At 53.6% G+C, this 17918-nt stretch overlaps 8 protein-coding genes across 8 annotated transcripts; 1 reads left to right on the forward strand and 7 right to left on the reverse strand.

The window, feature by feature from the left end:
- Window positions 1-402: 402 nt before the first annotated feature.
- CKM354_000535600 (uncharacterized protein) lies at window positions 403-1710 on the reverse strand (the record flags this gene model as incomplete). The annotated part of the gene is made up of 1 exon (XM_044800628.1): window positions 403-1710. One exon carries the CDS (start codon window positions 1708-1710, stop codon window positions 403-405), a length of 1308 nt encoding a protein of 435 aa, XP_044656563.1.
- A 405-nt stretch (window positions 1711-2115) lies between these two features.
- Window positions 2116-3397, reverse strand: CKM354_000535700 (H(+)-transporting V0 sector ATPase subunit d; the record flags this gene model as incomplete). Its single annotated transcript, XM_044800629.1, has 4 exons — window positions 2116-2199; window positions 2259-3148; window positions 3208-3310; window positions 3377-3397. 4 exons carry the CDS (start codon window positions 3395-3397, stop codon window positions 2116-2118), a joined length of 1098 nt encoding a protein of 365 aa, XP_044656564.1.
- Window positions 3398-3843: 446 nt separating this feature from the next.
- CKM354_000535800 (uncharacterized protein) lies at window positions 3844-4842 on the reverse strand (the record flags this gene model as incomplete). The annotated part of the gene is made up of 1 exon (XM_044800630.1): window positions 3844-4842. The coding sequence occupies one exon, from the start codon at window positions 4840-4842 to the stop codon at window positions 3844-3846; it is 999 nt and encodes a 332-aa protein (XP_044656565.1).
- A 2905-nt stretch (window positions 4843-7747) lies between these two features.
- Window positions 7748-8277, reverse strand: CKM354_000535900 (uncharacterized protein; the record flags this gene model as incomplete). Its single annotated transcript, XM_044800631.1, has 2 exons — window positions 7748-8135; window positions 8198-8277. The coding sequence occupies 2 exons, from the start codon at window positions 8275-8277 to the stop codon at window positions 7748-7750; spliced, it is 468 nt and encodes a 155-aa protein (XP_044656566.1).
- Window positions 8278-9082: 805 nt separating this feature from the next.
- Window positions 9083-9658, forward strand: CKM354_000536000 (uncharacterized protein; the record flags this gene model as incomplete). Its single annotated transcript, XM_044800632.1, has 1 exon — window positions 9083-9658. One exon carries the CDS (start codon window positions 9083-9085, stop codon window positions 9656-9658), a length of 576 nt encoding a protein of 191 aa, XP_044656567.1.
- Window positions 9659-9744: 86 nt separating this feature from the next.
- On the reverse strand, window positions 9745-11673 carry CKM354_000536100 (uncharacterized protein; the record flags this gene model as incomplete). The annotated part of the gene is made up of 1 exon (XM_044800633.1): window positions 9745-11673. The coding sequence occupies one exon, from the start codon at window positions 11671-11673 to the stop codon at window positions 9745-9747; it is 1929 nt and encodes a 642-aa protein (XP_044656568.1).
- Window positions 11674-12306: 633 nt separating this feature from the next.
- CKM354_000536200 (uncharacterized protein) lies at window positions 12307-13502 on the reverse strand (the record flags this gene model as incomplete). The annotated part of the gene is made up of 3 exons (XM_044800634.1): window positions 12307-12738; window positions 12788-13174; window positions 13227-13502. The coding sequence occupies 3 exons, from the start codon at window positions 13500-13502 to the stop codon at window positions 12307-12309; spliced, it is 1095 nt and encodes a 364-aa protein (XP_044656569.1).
- Window positions 13503-14918: 1416 nt separating this feature from the next.
- On the reverse strand, window positions 14919-16626 carry CKM354_000536300 (uncharacterized protein; the record flags this gene model as incomplete). The annotated part of the gene is made up of 3 exons (XM_044800635.1): window positions 14919-15980; window positions 16029-16150; window positions 16206-16626. The coding sequence occupies 3 exons, from the start codon at window positions 16624-16626 to the stop codon at window positions 14919-14921; spliced, it is 1605 nt and encodes a 534-aa protein (XP_044656570.1).
- Between the last annotated feature and the right edge of the window lie 1292 nt (window positions 16627-17918).

Consider the following 17918-nt stretch of genomic DNA (forward strand, 5'->3'; position numbering starts at 1 on the left):
TGATTGATGACCTATGCGAACGGACGTCGGATATTGGGGTTGCAAAGCCTCGGGAATGCCGCTGTGTTGAGGGTATGTTTATTAGCTAGAAGGTATGATACTGCGCTCATGCGTGGGGAAGAAATGAACGTGGCGCCATGGACTTCTGGTCAGGCTGTTTTGCTACTACCCCAATAAAAGGTAGTCGTGGTTCATTCAATGTCATCAAGTCATCTATCATACAATATATTGATAGCCTCAGAAGTAGTGCCTTTACCGGGGACCAGGTGGTCGCCCTCTGCGGCCACGTACACTGTGCTTGCCAGTCCTATCAAAACGCATGGATCCGTTCCTCTGCACCTGCCGCCGTCTTCCAACATCAGGAGGATCCGGCGGAGCAGCTCGCGTTGGAGGTGGAACTTCCTACTGATCCTCCGGCTTTCGATTCGTGCTCTCAAAACTCTCCGGTTCCAAATATGACCATTCCGGCACTTCGCGGATTTTCTTCCACATTTCCTTCTCCAGCTTATTGGCAGCTTTGGCATATGGTGTCGTTTCCGCATTGTAGCGTTTGCAATTCCGTACGATGAGTAGGACGTCTTTAACGAAGTCTTCCACGGTTTCGTATTGGTCCTTGTCCAGCTTTTGTTCCATGCTGCTGAGATCCATGGGTTCTTTGATGACTTCGTAGTAGTCGTGGACTTCTTCGCCATTGACGGGTTGGAGGAAGGGCCATGCTGAGCTGCTTGTTTGTAGGGCTGAGAGCAGGCCAAGTAGCAGGCTGTGAGACGGGTTCCGCCTAGGTTGGCGTGCAAGTGCGTCCATGTCGGGTGACCAACCTGTCGCTTTGATCGCGTCAATGGATAGGGGATCGATCTCAGGTAGGGTCTGGCCAGGCTTGATGTTCCTCCAAGCCTTGGGCGGTTGGTGAACCTCGTAGCTCTTGGATACTGCTCGGATCTTCGCATGAACAGCAGCTTTCTGTTTCAGCAGCATTCGCCCGGATTCGAGATAGCGAATTTTGGGCAGCATGGAGCACTGCATTATGGTACCTCCCTCGTAATCCTTGATGTATCCCATCCATTTGGGTTTGTCCAATGTAATCTCTTTTGTGAATCCTTGCTTCTTGAAATACCCAATGGCATAGTTGTCGGCGTAGGTCAGAAAGTGCATGACGTCGCTCGTGGCCTTGACGTAGTCTTTGAGATGGCTCATGAGATGTGCGCCGTATCCTTTCACCTGCTGATCGGAGCTGATTGCGCAGAAGACAATCTCGGCAAACTGCCTGCCTTTGAAGGGCCGATATGTGATGCCGCCCACCACTTCTCCGGGTAGGCCGCTTGCCTCCGCGAACGAGCCAGCTGGAGGGCGCTTCACGATCGCGATGCTCAGGTGGGTTCGGTCGTAGACGAGTCGTGCAATGTAGTCCTTGGGCATTTTGGGGAGCTGCTTCTGGAAGATGCATTTGAGGCCGGTGAGGATGATGTGCGACGAGGGCTTGCCGTCGTTATTGACGACATAGAATGAGATATCGCCATTGCGCTCCTCGACGACTGCGGGCTTCTCGGGGTATGCGGCGTGGTTGATCGTGAAGGTTCCGTCGTCCTCGTCCTCGTCGTGCTCCTCTTCGTGCGACGCCGGCGGAGGCGACACAGACGGCTTGATGCGCTTAGCATCGTGGCCGTTGATGCCCTCCTCAGCCTTGCGCTTCTCCTCCTTCACGCTGGCCATGCTCAATATCCTATGCGGCTATCAGTACTGTGTCCTCGAAGTGTCGCAAGTGGTGGCGCGTCGAGCTGCAATCGGCGGAGAAGTGGCCGATCCCTGCCGCCAGTCATGTGAAAGCAGCTGGCACACCTTCACGTCTGCACTCAACCAGTTCAGTTCACTCAAATCAGGCATCACGCACTCACTCACATGCATGTGGATACGATGTGAGATTGTTAACAGGACAAATCGATCTCTGCGAGTGCTACACCCTTTGGACGTCTCGGTGGAAGCATAATCATGAGCGATCAGGCAGCGCCTTTACTGATACAGGTTTCATCTGTTGATTGCTACCATTCTATGCTCATGTTCCTCCTCAGCACTGTACAGAACCAGAACCCCGAGCGCCAAAGCTTGTCCCTGCTATGCTCAAAATACACTGATAAAGTTGTTAATCCTGTCCTTCTGGTTCTGCGCAATGCACTCCGAAATCCATGTGATATTCCGGATTTCCTGTCACGAATGTCAGTAGGCTCTTCACTAATGTGAGCTCGTTCTGAGACTGAACTCACCTGCTCCCTCAGCTTGACCCAGGCATACACGACTGCGTGTGTGAACTGGTACGTAAAGGCCAACTTCGCAATCTCCATCTCCTTTTGGTAGAACAGATCTTCCAGACTCTTTCCCTCATCGCCTCCGATACCGCCCGACTGGTTGCCCAGTGAGTTGCCACCCATTCCCGTCTGATCCAGCATGGTTCGGTAGTCAGAAACGCCATCGACTGCTATCCGCACGCCCTCCACGTCGTCCGCTCTGCTCAGCATCAAAGTGCCCTCGGGATGCAATCGGCCAAAGTTGGGATATAGCTTTTTGCGGTCCTGCTTCGAAAGCTCTGTCCCGAACGAGTTGATTGTGATGTTTATTGATCTCCTGTCCGCCTCAAATTCCAGCACTTCGCTCATCACTCCTGCCGTGGGTGTACCCTTGATCCCTGGTTCCTCGTTCACAAATCTGTAGAAGTCTTCGAGGTAGTTCTTGTACAGTGTGTTTCGGATAATCTCAATGTTTAGCTCATCAAGATCCTGGTGGCTGATGCTACCTTTGAAGTAAGGCGCCAGCGGAGTTTCGATCAAGACCGAATTGTACAGCTCCTCGATGTTCGTGGCCACACACAGCACCGGCATCGTCTCGAACCAGCCCAGAGGATGACAGCGTTCCAGCAATTCCTTCGTATCGCGTTCGTGTAGAGTGCCGGTGATGAGAAGCGCCACGTTGTCAATCATGTAGGCATATGTCAGGTACTCCATGAACTTCGCGAGGCTCCCCGTGGCCTGGGCCTGGACGTAGCGGAACTCGGCGACGAGCTTGTCGAGCGTTTTGTCGGCGAGAGCGGATGTGGATGGGTTCGGTGGGAGGGAGGCGAGGTAGTCGCCGTACGCAGGTCCGAGTTGTAGTTTGACATCTGGCGCGATCTCAGTGTTTGTTCCGCCTGCACTACTGGCATCCTCCTCCGTGACATACCGTCGATGTTCTCGCATTGTGTCAAGTTGCCGTAGTTCTGGCCGGTGAGCAGTGCGCTCCGGTAGCCACGCACGATGCCCTCGACGTAGCCGTTGGTCGCATTCTGTGTCAAAGCCGCCACCGTCAGTTACAGCCCGCCGATGTGGATGATCGGGATAGCCACACTCACGTAAAACATTCCTTCAGCCATGATTGCGGTATTCGAGGTGATTTGTGAAAGTGGTGATGCACGAGGTCACTGCTGTGTGCAGCTAAGCAGAGGTGCGAGCGTCAAAGAGCTCGGGCCTGCTGGCGGACGATCGACACAGCGTCACATTGTAGGCACTCGCGCACGGAAGACTGAACATAAGACAGAGAAACATTACACGCATACTTGAATGAGTAATTGTAGTCATAAGATCATCATATTTCATTGATGTTATAGTACACTTTGTCGCAGCAGCAGATAATAACACACAGCATATCTCGCAGGCTCAGCCCCAGTAGAGCCTCACGGATAACAACGCGAAGCAGATCTCAGCAAAAATAGCCCCAACTCCAGCGCTCGAGCGCAAGTCGACTTTTGAAGGACTTTACCGCCCAATTTGAATGGTTTTAGTGAAGCACATGGTTCGTGTCGTCTGCAGCCACGCAGGATCAGTCCAGCTCCATCGCGTGAGCTGCACAGCCGTTTGGTTGACTGTAGGTTTGCAAGCTGTCAACCGTGGCGGCGGTGACTTCATTCTGGTCGGCGGTGATCGGATCTGTCTCAGCTCTGATGCATCCTCCTGGGGCCGCGAGATGAAGAGCTGGCAGCATTTGGAGGCGCGCAATGAGTTGGCTTGGATCGGTAGTCACCAAACGAGCCTCAGTCAAGTCTTCAGAGAAGATGTAGTACTCGTGCTGTCCGTTGTAGGCGTTCAGAGCTGCCACGAGGTATCCGGGGATCGAGCTGTTCTCAAACCAGATGGAGACATCGTTGAGTTGTGGGTAATGATTGCTGATCCATTTCGAGTACGCTCTCTGGTTGATTTGACGCGCCTCACTGGTATCCATACGCGTCCAACTGATGCCCAATCGACGAGTGACCTCGTCGATGAGTGGCTCGTTGGTAACGTCGCGCATAGTCGGTGGCAGAACAAGCTGAGCCAGGTCATCTGGACCGGCGGCGCGACTGTCGAGGCGCTGCGACTTGCGAGAAGTCACGCTTGGACGCTTCGAGTGCGCGAGAGCGAAAGGTCGCCGCGCATCGAGCTCTTCTTTCCAAGTGCCTGACTGCGATTCCGCACAATTCTCGTAGCCTGGATCTTCTGGATAAATGAGTGTCATTCCCGGTCCGTAGACTGGCTTGCCTCGAGGCTTGACAGGGCCGCCGTCATGGCCAGCAGTGACGGTCGATCCGTCCTCGAGGTGCTCTTCATCCTCATCGTCTTGCGAAAAGATGTCGCCGCGAGAACGCTTACGACCTGCGATCGAGCCTGGAGTCGTGGCATTGGATTTGAATGCGTTCGCGTTCGCCAGACCCGTGGAGCCAATGCCATTGAGCATATGGGCATTGCTATCTTGCTGCTGGACATAGTGGCTATTGGCGAAGTACGAGCTGGGTGCCGAGGGCGGCAGCACAACCGTTGGTGAGTCGGAGAAACTGTTCGACATCGTGATAGGTGGTGACAGGGTGTTACTGCAATGTTTGATCGAGGAACACGACTGTGGGTCAGTATCAAATGGAATCAATTGCTTATCCTGCGCCTGTAACCTGTGCACAAGGTCTGCTAGAGCCGGTGAGCCTCCTATGATGCTGGATCGTGAGAGTAGTCGCGGAAGTCGATGGTTGGAATGTGGATCGCGAAGTGAGGTAAGAATCTCAAGCCAATGAAGGCGTGGAGTGGAGGCACCTGATTGGCGTGATCGGGCGACGGTGAGGTGAGGTAGTCGCGGGTGAAGAGATATTGACGTCTTGAGTAGTTCGTGATGGCCGCACACCAACAGGTGGTGTCGCGTCGTGTCGCGTAGGAGAGTTCGCAGTGACGGCTGGGTAGAGCGATGTTGGAAAGAGGAAGCAAAAGAGCATTGAGCTGGAAACGAAGAACACATGCGACACGGTTGGCCAATTGGGTCAGCGATCGGCGCCTTCTCAGTCTGCAACCCCGGATTGCGTAACTAGCTCCGCTCATGGAGGGATATTTGACCTCCTGTCGGGCGGATAAATGGACAGCATGCTCAGACATCACGCCGAGGCACGGCGGCTGAACAAACGACCGCGGACAGCTGTTTATCGAATCAAGGTCCGGCGAATCACGACTCAGGTACTCCCATCCCACGTGCGGCGCAAAGCAGAGCTAAAGACCTGGCAAACACACGGGCTCTCTGCCAGGGAAAGGCGGTCTCCAAGTGGGCGGCAGAGACAGAGGGCTCGAGATGATTACACCTCACATCGGCCTATCGTCGGCAGGCAGCAAAACAGGGCGGCTGGCACCCCAGCAACCAACAACGTCAACTGATCTCACCACAGAACCTCGGTCGAAGCCTGACGAATGTGCTCCACCTCTATCCTTCCCATCACGATAGCCCGATGCTTCCTCTCAATCAACATGAATAAAGCAGTGTGAACGGCAGACTTTCCTAAAGCCGCGACTGCACACATGGCTGGATGTGCTGCAGGGTGTCTTTCTGTTTCCCCAGCGCTGTGGAAACTACAGCAGGAGCGGCTACCAACGAGGAAAATGGTCCAACGTGCAACAGAGATCACTGCTGCGGCTGATGTCGCTGCATACAATGCAGAAGGATCTCCAGTCCGCTTCACCATTCACCACCGCGAGCACGGATACCAACTGGAAATCCCACTCCTACACGCTCAAAAGTGAGAGTTCAAGGCATAACAGACAGTCGAGCTACCAGTAGCGCTCGATTTCGCAATCGAAGTGGCTCTCCCCATAACGAATAGGACCCGAAGATTCACGCTGCTTGATGTGGTTCACATGATAGGTATCAGCGAATGGAACACCATAGCCGTACTCTGTGCCCTACGCTGTGCGTCATACGGTGATGCTGCGACCTTCCTAGCGACTCAGGCACCTACAAGCGCCCATACCGTGGGAGACACGATCCGTTGCGTTACCAAAGAAGCTGATCAACTGAGGGCAGAAGAGGAGTCCACCGTCACCGAGAATCATGGCAAACACCGTGTGGTTTCCCATAACGCTTCCCCTCCAACTCCCGAAGGGACATTCAACTTTCCTGAGCGGGGTCTTCCTTGAGTCTACCGCCAGACTGCTGCTGTCTGGAATCGCTCAACAAAGGGTGCAGAACGAGAAGTCACAGCTGCGTAAAGAAGGATTTTCCTACAGCTCGCAATATAACGCGCTAGGAATGCTCGACGTTTGTGTCAAGAAGACGTCTACTTGTTCGAAACATGTTTCACGCGGAGTCTGTCCAGAATGTCCTCGAGCACATTTTCAAAGCCACATGCCATGATTGTTTCACCTTCGGTATCGCTGGGATGGAGCCGCTTTCTAAAGATGCAAGCATCCTTCTTTTCCACTTAGAGTTCTCTCAGACTGCCTGTGGACTTGGCATTCATGGCTCCGATGTTCATGTCTGCATTGGGTTTCACGCTGCTGAGAGGGCTGATATCTGGATATTCCTTAGGGCGAGACTCGTTTCGCCGCTGATTTACTATCTTGCTGGCAAAAGTCCAACTGAATCGATGTCCTTCAACATATCTTTTTTGATCATCACGCCCTGATCCCAAAGGCTCACGCTGCCTTGTCCGAATTCATCGAGGGCAAGCGTTGTGCTATGGTCACGATGTCGACAGAGGTGGAGCACATTTGTCAGGCTTTAACTGAGCTTCCTCGATTTGCGTGGGAGATGTACAAGTTAACGATTCTACGATCCTGGAACTGAGACACATATGGCGGACTTGGACCATTGGGCAGAAATGGGAAGCACAGCCATCAGGCTTTGCCCTGAGGCCTTCGCATTGGACGTAGTGGGAGTTCGAAAGACTGAGGTGGAGCATTGTATGTTACTCTAGCGATGGAAAATACCGCGGTCGACCTTTGCTTCGGGTATTCCGAATTGTGCGTGGTTGGGGTTCTTAAGATCGAGATGGAGGGTTATATATAGCTCTGTCAATGAGATTCACTCTGATCGAGCTTTGCCTTCAGGTCCTCGCTTTGTACGTGGTTGAGGTTCTGAATACTGAGATGGAGCATTCCATGCAACTCTGGTAATGAAAAGAAACACCGTGATCGAACCCAATGTTCTTCTAAATATCTCCCCGGCTTGGACTCGCGTACCTCTTCTTCTGCACGGTTGGATTTCTGCGACTGAGCAACTCACGCACTGTGGATCAGCTTGAGGCTCGTCTTGTATCTAATCCTCTGACTTGGACTTTGATCGCTCATCTTGGACGTGCTTGAGACTTTGTGACTGAGCAATATATGTAACTTGAGGGATGACAAACACTATTCGAGAGCTTGGTAAAAAAAATCATTCGGATTGTTGCATTCTCAGGAACTCAATTGGCCACCTGCATGGATCAACTTCAATGTGTTTTTCAGTCGCGGATGACTGCTGGCGGCCACTCGCATACTTCAATTGCCTCTGCCACCTCGCCTTCTACCAGCAAAAAAACGTGACCTAAACTGCCTTGGTCCTCCATCATACTGAGCTTTACAGCGCTAGCTATGTCCTCGTCACGGGCAACGTAGCGCGCGGTGTCTTCGCCGTAGATATTTTGAACATGGTATGCCTCCCATTCTGATGGCCTCGTTTCCTCTGCAAGTTCTTGTAGCTTGTCGAACGAGAGGTCGTCTGGCTGCAGCGCTTTGTTGTCGTCCCGATCCTTGCTCACCTCTTGTTCTGCGTCGTCCACCTCCGTATCGTATTTAACTTTGACGAAGATGAATTGCTTGGAGCAGGCGGCTGTCTTGCGCTTCACTGAACTGGGAGCGGCTTTAGTCTTGTCCTCTGGGGAGCCCAGAGCTTGTTGATAAGTTTGGCCCACTCGTTGTCCTCGGTGGCTAGGCTGCGCAGATCGGGCTTCTTCTTCATAAGCCGAACTTGCTCCAGGGTCATCTTCGACATGATGTGGCGGCGACCTAGTGCGTGGACGCGCGTGATTTTGGCGGGTTCGTCTATGCGGGTCAGCAATTGCGAAGGGCTTACTCAGGGCAGCAGGAGATACTTACTCGGGAGGTGGGCGAACTAATTAGCCATCTCGGAGCTCGATATGGCTTCTGCTTCCGTTGAGACACCTATGCCAAACTCCATCGGGAAGGCGACCTCGAGGAGTATAAAAGCGTCTGGCACGTCTCGTTCGTTTCTTATGGTGCTAAAGTCATGCTGCCACATTCGAGGTTCATCTCCTGCTCGAGCGTATGGCTCGTTAGGCTTTTTGGTGGTGGCGAAGTCCTTGTCGGCAGTGAGGCCACTCTTGCGACGAAGAATCTAGCGGATCTCCGCTTGGATTTTTCCGATAGCGCTCGACAGTGACGGTCAGGAAACCAGCAAGATAATTCGCTGATCACTTGCGGGTCTGCTATGCGCCACCAATCATCGATCTCGTCAATCCTTGCGGGAGGACGTCCGGCGCGCGGAACGTTCGCAGCGTTCGCTTTTGGTGGCATCTTGTTGGTGTGGTGTGTGACGAGGCCTTCCTTCGAGCGACGCGTTCTGAAGTGTGATGTGAGGGCGTTTGCGTAGATAAATACATACATGGTGGCGCTGCAAGCTTGCGCCTCATGCTTCAAGTCCTACATTTTGTGTAACTACCGTCGACCACCTTCTGGCTTCACTTCCGGTCAAAACCTCACGATACCACATCCGAGACCTTGAATTCAGCTCTGTTAAAATCCACTGTACCACGCGCGAAACAGTCAGCACGCGCAACATGGCGCAACGAACAAGTAGCCGTCTTGCAAACGAACGCTCTGGCGATGATGCTAGTGCCCTCTCGGGCCAAACCCCACCAAAGAAGAAGGCAAAGAAGGACCAGCGTTCCAAACAGTCGGACTTTCTCCCCTCAGAGCGGCCACTCGCCACGAGCTCCACGACGCTCAAAGGAGCAGCAAAGCAGAAGGTTCCAAATAAGAAGTTGACGTTCCTCGACGAGATTCCTGGAGAGTTGCGCAACGAGATCTACCTTCTAGTCGCTCGGTCCTCTTTCTCTGGTGAAAACGTCAACTGGTTGTTCAACCTCCTACACAGCGATCCTCAAATCAGAAGGGAGGTGCTGAGCATGATGAAGCCCGAGGAGACCGAGGAGACCGACAAGACCAAGGGAATGGGTACCAAAGCTGTTCGCCCGCTGAAGCTGGGGTACAACTTCAGCATCAAGGTCTCTCTCAACATGCCGAATAAGGCCTTTGCTCGTAAATTGGAGCGCCGCCTCTCTGTTGTGCCGAATAGAATGCAAGAAGCACATGAAGCCCAGATTGTTTATATGTTCAACAGCTTCAGCGCATGAGCATTTACTCTCTCTCGAGTCTTCTGGGGACTTCTCAATCCGCCGGGATCCAGTTGCACTCGATCGTCTCCGCTGTGCTGTCGTCCTTAATCGTCGAACCCCTCGAAATCCTCCTCAGCCTTCGCATTCTGTGCTCTGACTTTACTGATCAAGGCTTCCAGCTCTCGCTCTTTCGCTTTGTCGGCTTCGCTCATCTTCGAATGGTTCTCCGCCTTTCTTCTCACTTCTTTCCTCTCCCTTCTCTCCTCCCGCACGGCTTTGGCGCCTTTCTGCTTCGTCCATGCTCTCTCTTTCCTCTGTTTCGCCGCTGCAAGTTTTCCTCGGAGTTGAGAAGAAAGCTGAGGCTTCTCGCCTCGAGCACGAGCCTCATTGTCTGCTTGTCGTTGTGCTTCATGGACTTTATCGGCATATGCTACACTGCTGAGGTCAAAATCTGCAGGCAGGTCAAGGCCATGCGCTCTATCTGCAGCTGCTTCTGGAAAATGTCGTTTCAGTTCTGGCATCTTTGGCCAGCGAAGGAGACCCCAGGCCTTGCCAGCTTCGACCCAGTCTAATCTTCGCACGCTAAAAATGTCCGTGGGCAAAGTCTTGCTGTATGCCTGGATCCAGCTTACGAACGCTTTTTGTGAGCGGTCGTGGAGTTCTCGTTTCTGTGTCAACACTTTTCGAATCGCATCAATAGTCTCTTTCGCATCCGCATCAGACAGGTTGGGTGGACTAGGGTAGGGCTCGAGAGGTGTGCCCTGCAGACTGAGATATTTGACATAGTCTTCTTCACCACCCTCGCTCAGAAACGTGATTGCCATGCCGCGCTTTCCTGCTCGACCAGAGCGACCGCATCGATGTATAAAGTCTTTCGGTTGTTTCGGCGGGTCAAGTTGAACAACCAGGTCAATATCCGGTATGTCAATTCCTCGGGCTAAAACGTCCGTGGTAAGAAGAATCGCCGGAGAGACCGAGTCGCGGAAGCGCTGCAGGTTCTTCATTCGTATTGCAGCCTTGTGGTCACCATGTAGGGGATATACCGACATTCCAAGAAGTGGTTGCAAAATATGATTCCAGTAATCCACACCAGCTCGAGTCGAAACATACAGTATCGCCTTTTCTGCTTTACTTCGCTCCAAAATGTGCTTGAGATGCGGTATGCGGAGCGACTGCTTCGTCACAAGATGATACAGCTTCAAACTTTCAGGTGTTCGCTTGTCTAGTGCGCCGCTTTTGCTGCGCACTTTCGCGCTGATCTTGAAAGGATATCGCATGCCGACTCGAACGAGCTCATCCACTGCTTCCGAGACAGATGCACTGAAAAGCCCTGTTCGCCGCTCCTTTGGCACAATCTCGAGTATTCGCTGCAAATCTGGTTGAAAGTTCGGGTCGAGTAAGCGATCTGCTTCATCCAGCACCAGGAGGTCGAACCAGTGTCGCTTTATAATAACCTTCGAAGATTGCAAGACTTCCACGAGGCGCTTCGGCGTGCCAATGAGGATGTTCGCATTCACTTGCGAAAATGTTGCAAGGTCTTCTGTCAGCTTCGTCCTTCCTCCAACAAGCAATTGCGGTACAGCATAAGGACCCGGCGGCACCTGCTCAACCTCAACATCTTCCATCTCTTCATCTTCGCTGTCCACTTCAGGTTTTGCTGCCTGCTTTAGATAAGCCGCAGAAGGTTTGTGGAAGTCCAGGAGACCGATGAGAACGTCGTAAATTTGGCTGGCGAGCTCTTTGGTAGGCGCGACAACTATTGATCGCACATAACCTCGCTTATTTGGTTCTTCGGCCTTGAGTATTCGCTCGACAAGTGGTATAAGAAAACTAAGAGTCTTTCCACTTCCTGTGACTGCCTCAACGACCAAATCCTTGTTACCCATGAGAAGTGGAATCGCCATCGCTTGAACTGGAGTAGTTCGGGCAAAACCCATGCCGGTGGTGAAGTCGAGGATCCATTGCGACAATTCGGGTGTCAGAGCTTCAAAAGATTTGGGCTGCTTCTTTTCTGTCGCATTATCTTGCGCCATGTTGACATCGGATTCGAATGGTTTGTGCTAGATTTTTGGCAGGCGAATCAAAGTTTACACGTGCCCGAAATGGCTTAGCGTAAAGAGTATGTCACGTGCACCCGGCCGAGCTGGACACCGGCGACGACAACAGGCTCTTCGACCTTGATCTTGGACCCTCGAGACGGATTGTGCATGCATAGACTATCGTTTCGCGAAAGGCGTGGCCAGTGGTGTAGGGATTCTTTCCCGCCCTTGGCACAGGCTCCAAGGCTGCCAACATGACTTGCCAACGGCGAAAAGCGTGGCAGCCACGTCCTGGCAACGATGGCCAAAAACTTTCGCTTGCTCAACGCTGGGCCGCTGACGCGTTGCACAAAGCCTGTGTCTATCGATGTGTGTAAAGACGAATCCGGTGACCATGTTACATCTTTGCACAAAATTGGTGTCGCTGATTGCATCAACCTGCCCCCTACAGTCGCTTCGGTAGTGGAAGTACGAGTCGTACACAACGTTTGTGGCTGCTCAATTCGGGTAGCACGGCACAAAATAAATTGGTGCTAGGTCAGAACATGTCAACATATAAGATTCTGGGGTATCATTTGAAGACAATCGCTATCGCTAAGTATGCAGTGGAGTCTCCACCAACGCGTGCTACCGTTTCGCTCGCGAAGACAACTCAACTTGGCTGTACCAAGCTGCTCCACATAATGTGATGAGCATGCCGAATGCGTTGAGAGCACCGACTTGAACATGAAACAGGACAATTCCCAGCAGAATAGTGAGCGCTTGCTTCACATTCCCGCACACTGTGATCGTGAGGGCGCCCGTCATTTTGTTGGCCTGGAATCCAACGATGTTTAGGAAAAACGCAGTGATTGCGTTGAGGAACAGTGCAGCGCCGAAGGTACTGGAGAATTGGCCTTCGGCGTATGCAATCCGGAATTGGTCTGCTTCGCCGGTAAGATAGGCGTAAACCACGCACTGTATCGCCGCCAAGGGTGACATTCGCAGGAGGACTTCGAGTGCAGAAAGCTTCAAAGATCCAGTCATAAGTCTGTTGGTAGCTACTGTCTTTATTGCCGCCTGGGAATTGTTAGTCCTGAACACGAAGCATTCATAATATCCAACTCACCAAGACTACGCCCAAGAGCGTCATGGTGAATCCAGCAAGCGTGCAGTAGTAATCACCGACAGTCGCAAGGGCCACGCCGGAGATAAGCGGAATCATGGTAAGATAGGTCTGACTAGAATACGTCCTCGCGTATGCAAAGCGGTAAATGAGAATGGTCATGACAGGTGTCGTGGATCGCATAATCTGGTGGAATGGCACCGATACCATTGCCAGAGAAACGTTCGATATCGCAATGTTGACGGTAAACAGTAAGGAGAAGGCGACGAGGGTCAGGTTTTCCCGCGTGCCGAGTGTTGAGAGCTTGAGAAGGCCGAAGCCCAGCATGGCGAAGCATCCTATCGAAGTCGCCGTACAGTGAACGGCAGTCAGAAGCCAGGGAAAACGAGCCTGTGATCATGTCAGCGTGAGAGTCCAAGTATTGGTGCGGATCCCTGCGCACCGTGCCCAGCACAGACTTGTTTGACAACGTCAAGAACAAGTTGAGAAAAAAGTATGCTGCGAGGAACAGCAGCTTCGAGCGGGCCGGCACATGATGTTCTGCGGCTACAGTCTGCTCCGACTGTGCTTCAATGTCCCGGCCCTCTTTGAGTGCAGCAATGGTCGATGTGGTGGAGGAACTCGCACTCGATTCTGTGCTGGATCGGAGGTCTCGGAACGGCTCGAGCGGTAGGTCGTATTGCTGCTTCTCCTCGTCCCCAGATCCAAGGCTGCCCATCCTGCTCTGGTGTTCGTTGTCTGGTGGTCAGAGAGAGATGGTCGTCGGGCAAGCCTGGCAGGAGAGGTGAAGTGCAGATGGGCCACGCGAGTTGAGACGCGCTCCTATCTATAAAGCATCTGAAGGATGGCCAGAAAGGTCAAAGTTTGGCGCTATAGGCTGACGAAGAGCAGGGCTGGCGCAGCCCGCAAGCCACATCGGCGTTCTCATTTCGCGTCTCGGCAGCTGGCCCATCCTGCACGCGAACAGGAAACAGCACTGCAACATCGATGTCCGGACGCGACGACGCCCGTATCCCGGCAAAACGGCATGCCGTCCCACGACCGAGGACGTGATTGCGCAAGCAGCGACGAAGAAGGAAAGTCGATACAGGCAGTGAGTCGCGTGTCGCGTGTCCGCACGGTCGAGGCAAGAACGTCGGCCTTCGCAGCGCAAGAAACGCCGAGGCCACGCTGCAGTAGCGCCCAGGTCTTGCCTGATCGAATACAGCGACTCCTTTCCTGCCGCGCGACCATGGCTCGTCGGACACCGCACAATCACCGCAGCCAGACATGCCACCTCCACTCCGTCGCTCTTTGTCCTCCTGCAGCCCGCCCCTCCCCCTGCGCGCCACACCGATGTGACCGTACTACCCCGCCCTGCACCATCGATAGTCCTGCAAACGCCACAGACGCCAGATCGATATGCTTCCCAATCCTTGGACTGGACATCAGCGACGGACATGGGCGCCCACGACTACGTCCGGCTGCCGATGTTCAGGCTAGATGAGACTGCTCTGGAGTCTGACGCGCAGCACATGGTATACGCGTCTTCACTTCCCATCTAGAGCTAAGTGGCACTGTGAGTGCTTTCGGACTTCGCAAGAGGCATAGTCCAAGGCTTTCAGCATGGGACGCACAATCCCCGCTGAAACCATGCGATAATTACACGCCTGGTCAACGACGTAATGTTGGAATCGGGCGACTCTGCCAAATGCATGCCGCATCCTGTCCCGGGGAGACCAAGGGCTTCATGATGTGAGGTCTTCGGAGCAGCGGGAGACCCTCCACCTGGTGGGCACTCCTGTGCTGTTAATCGTTGAGCATGCTGCCGGACTCTGTCCTTCGTGGCATGTTTGAATGATTGCTGACACAGACATGTGATATAGTTCCAAAACAAGAATTTGCACAAGCCTTGCGCTCAGTAGCAACGACTTGGGCCAAGAGGTGGGTCTTGAACAGATCACGAAGGCATTCAATTCTGGTCAAGGACGGAATCTTGCTCTTCGATTGCGGCTTGTTCGGGTTTTATGTTCAGAGATCTCAAGCTGTGAAGACTGACAAACAGCCGACCGCCTGCCTATGTACGCCACTCCTCATCGTGTCGTGTCGTTCGTAATAATTATACACCTTCGCTGACATCTACCAGCGAAGTACACTATTGACCGCTCATCTCGAAGTTGCGCATGCTGAATTGATTTGGCTCCCGCGCTAACTGAGAATCCCGGGTACTCAGGTTGAGCAACCAGCGTGCGGCTTGCTCGTCAGCTTCCGTGAATTTCTTACCCGATGGCCCAGTGGCTGGCTTCGACTTCTTGCTGCTACGGGTAACACGAGAACTCCTTCCTCGACGTGTCGGTGGCGGCGACAGCGGGAGATCCGCATCGTCACTTTCGCTGGATGTGCTGAGAACCGCTTCGGGTTCTTCATCTGGAAGGTCGTCTGACGAGTCGTCTACATCGCTGTGTCGACGCTTCAAGGCTTGCTTGGCTTGCGTGTGAGCAGGCTCCACAGGTCGTTGCTCCGGCATGCTGCGTAGCGGTTCTGCGGCACGCCATGGCGCCGGCGGGGCATAGCGTGGTTCCATCAGCAGCGAGTCTGAGAGCGGCTCCCCAGGCCCGGCATATGTTTGCTGATAGACTTCGTCATGCCTCTTGTTGATGCTGGTCCATCCTGGACTGTCTTGATATTCGTAGCTCGTGGACTTTGGCGACAGTGCCGGGGATTCATTGCCTGGGCCGGCATAGGTATAGGAAGGCCCAGTGGACCTGTGCGCGTTGGGGCCGAAGGGAGAATCACTGTGGAAGCGTATGTGGCCGCCTCGTGGCTGCGGCGCCGGCATTGGCTGGCGAAACTCCTCTGGGTGACTTCGTGGAGCAGGCTGTCCATAGTGATGGCTTGCTACAGGACCCGGCATGATCCTCTGTCCGTAATTGTCTGGGCGCCAGCCTTCAGCCTCACGGGCAGCGCAACGAACAACCTCAGGATCGATCTTGAAGCTTCCGAAGCCTGCCTCTCCTGGTCTGAGACACTCGTTGATGAACGTAGGACCAAACACTGGCGTCAGTGCCCAGCGGATGTTATAGCAGAAGGTGAGGCAGACGGCTCGAGCGCAAGCATATGGTATCCAGTACCCCTGAGCTACCAATGCGCCTCCTGTGATCGAGTGCGCGAGTTCTTTCAAGCCAGCGTTGGTAGACAGAGCCTTTGCGGGTGTGGTCTATACTCATGTCAGATTCTGGAACCTGATGTATATGGCATTGCCTACCTTGGTATGCTGTAAGGCCTTGAAGAAGGGGGTGATTCTGACAAGACCGATCCGGTAGTCCCACATAACGACATGCTCCTTGCGATTCGGGTCGTTGGGAACGACGAAGGTGTACTGGAAAACTGTTCGGACGTCAGCCTCGGCCCAGTGTTCGCAGGATCTTCGACCTTCTCTTACCTTCAAAGGCATCTCGGCCAGTCTTTGTCAAGAACTCCTTCTTCTCACTCGAATATGGTATGCGTCGAGCGTAGTCCTCGATCCGACCATCTTCGCCTCGACCACTTGGATAAAGATGGAAGTTGAGGTGCTGCTGGGCAAGTTCCTGACGCTGGTGAGGAGCGAGGCACTCGAATTCTTCGCTGCATTCTGAAGCTGGGTAGTTGATTTCTCCCTGGGGTCGGTTTCGAATGAACATGGCGGCATCTTTGACGAGCTTCTGGCGTTTTGGCGACGGGGTAAGCGGTGTCTCTGGTCGAGGAGTACCACCTTGGGAGTAGGTGCACGAGCTGTATGCTGGCGTTGGCGGAGCGGTGTTGTCGTAGTGCTCGTGGTATCTGTGCCCGCCTGCTGGGTTGAGGGGCGAGTCTATCGTCACCATGGTGGCGGTGGTGTCGTTCTGGATGTTGGCTCCGATGAGCGACGGGAAGTCATGATGGCCAAAAGGACCTCCTCGAGATGATGAGTCGACGGTAGGTGACCGCATGTGCGAGTAGGAGGACGACGGCATGCTCAAATGCAATCTGGCAGGACGACAAGCAGCAGACAAGAGCACCCGCCTTGATGCAAAGGCCAGCGAAGCGGTGAAGAACAGGTCCCAAGGGCGAGGACGAGGCGCTTTCAATGGTAAGTGCATCAATCTGTGTCGATATGCTAGATCCCTGACGGCGAGCCTTCTGGCTGCATCGGCTGCATTGACCTACGATGATCTCAGTGACCGCGCCCCACCATGTCTGACTCCCGGCGAGAGATCAAAGCGGAATCAAGCAAGCGACCAGTGCGAGAACGGGGTCTGGCTGTAACAGTGCAGTTTGCAGTTGCGCCGAATGTAACAAGGGGCCGATCATTAGCGCAGCATCTACGCTTTCTCGAAACTAGGCAGATCAATCTGTCCGATGGCCGCAGCTTTGACAAGTTTGCGGTGAGGGACAAAGCATAGGTCTCAGATGTGCTTGTCCACTGGTCTATGCAATGCTCATGCACGTCGTCGTTTGTGCCGATGGCGGGCGCGAGAGAGACTCTTGGACGCAATGCGACTGGTCGAGAGATCGTCCATTGCCCGATGCTCCCGCTCAACCTCATTCAGTCGATATGGCGACAATGCTAATTGCGTAGTGATGGTGGCTCTTGCCCTTGTACTTCTTTGATCAGGGGCGTTTGTTGCTTTTGATTTGAGCAAACATGGTGGCCGTCGCTGGAGGCTGGGTTGCAAAACCATATTGATTGTGCTCGAGCCTCCTCCTGGCATCAAGCACATGCGCAATGGTCTCGGTCCAAGCGTGCGGGCGTGTTGAGTCCTCCTGGAGTGGCTGACAGCTTTCGACTGTTGTCTCATGCCCTGCGGGGCGGAGGACAACATATTAGAACGCCACGCCTGGAGGACGTACCGAGCTCTCGGGTCAATCGATCAGGCGGTCGGGAAACGTATGTGTTCTGTGACTGTCACTTTCCGCGAGTTGCGTCCAATCACTCCAGGCAAAGTCGAACTCCTTTCCACTTTCGGAGCCGACCAGCCACTAGTATGTCAGAGAAATGACGGCGGCAGTCATCCTACCGCGTTGCAGCTAGCTTCTTGCATACAGGTACATGGACATACATACTCGGAGACGGAAGCTCGGTGTTTGGGGGCTTGCAGTAGCACTGTAACGTTCGTCGATGGTGACAGCCGTCAAC

This window comes from Cercospora kikuchii, assembly GCF_019650295.1.
Source record: "Cercospora kikuchii DNA, contig_00003, whole genome shotgun sequence".
In the NCBI taxonomy this organism is placed as follows: domain Eukaryota; kingdom Fungi; phylum Ascomycota; class Dothideomycetes; order Mycosphaerellales; family Mycosphaerellaceae; genus Cercospora; species Cercospora kikuchii.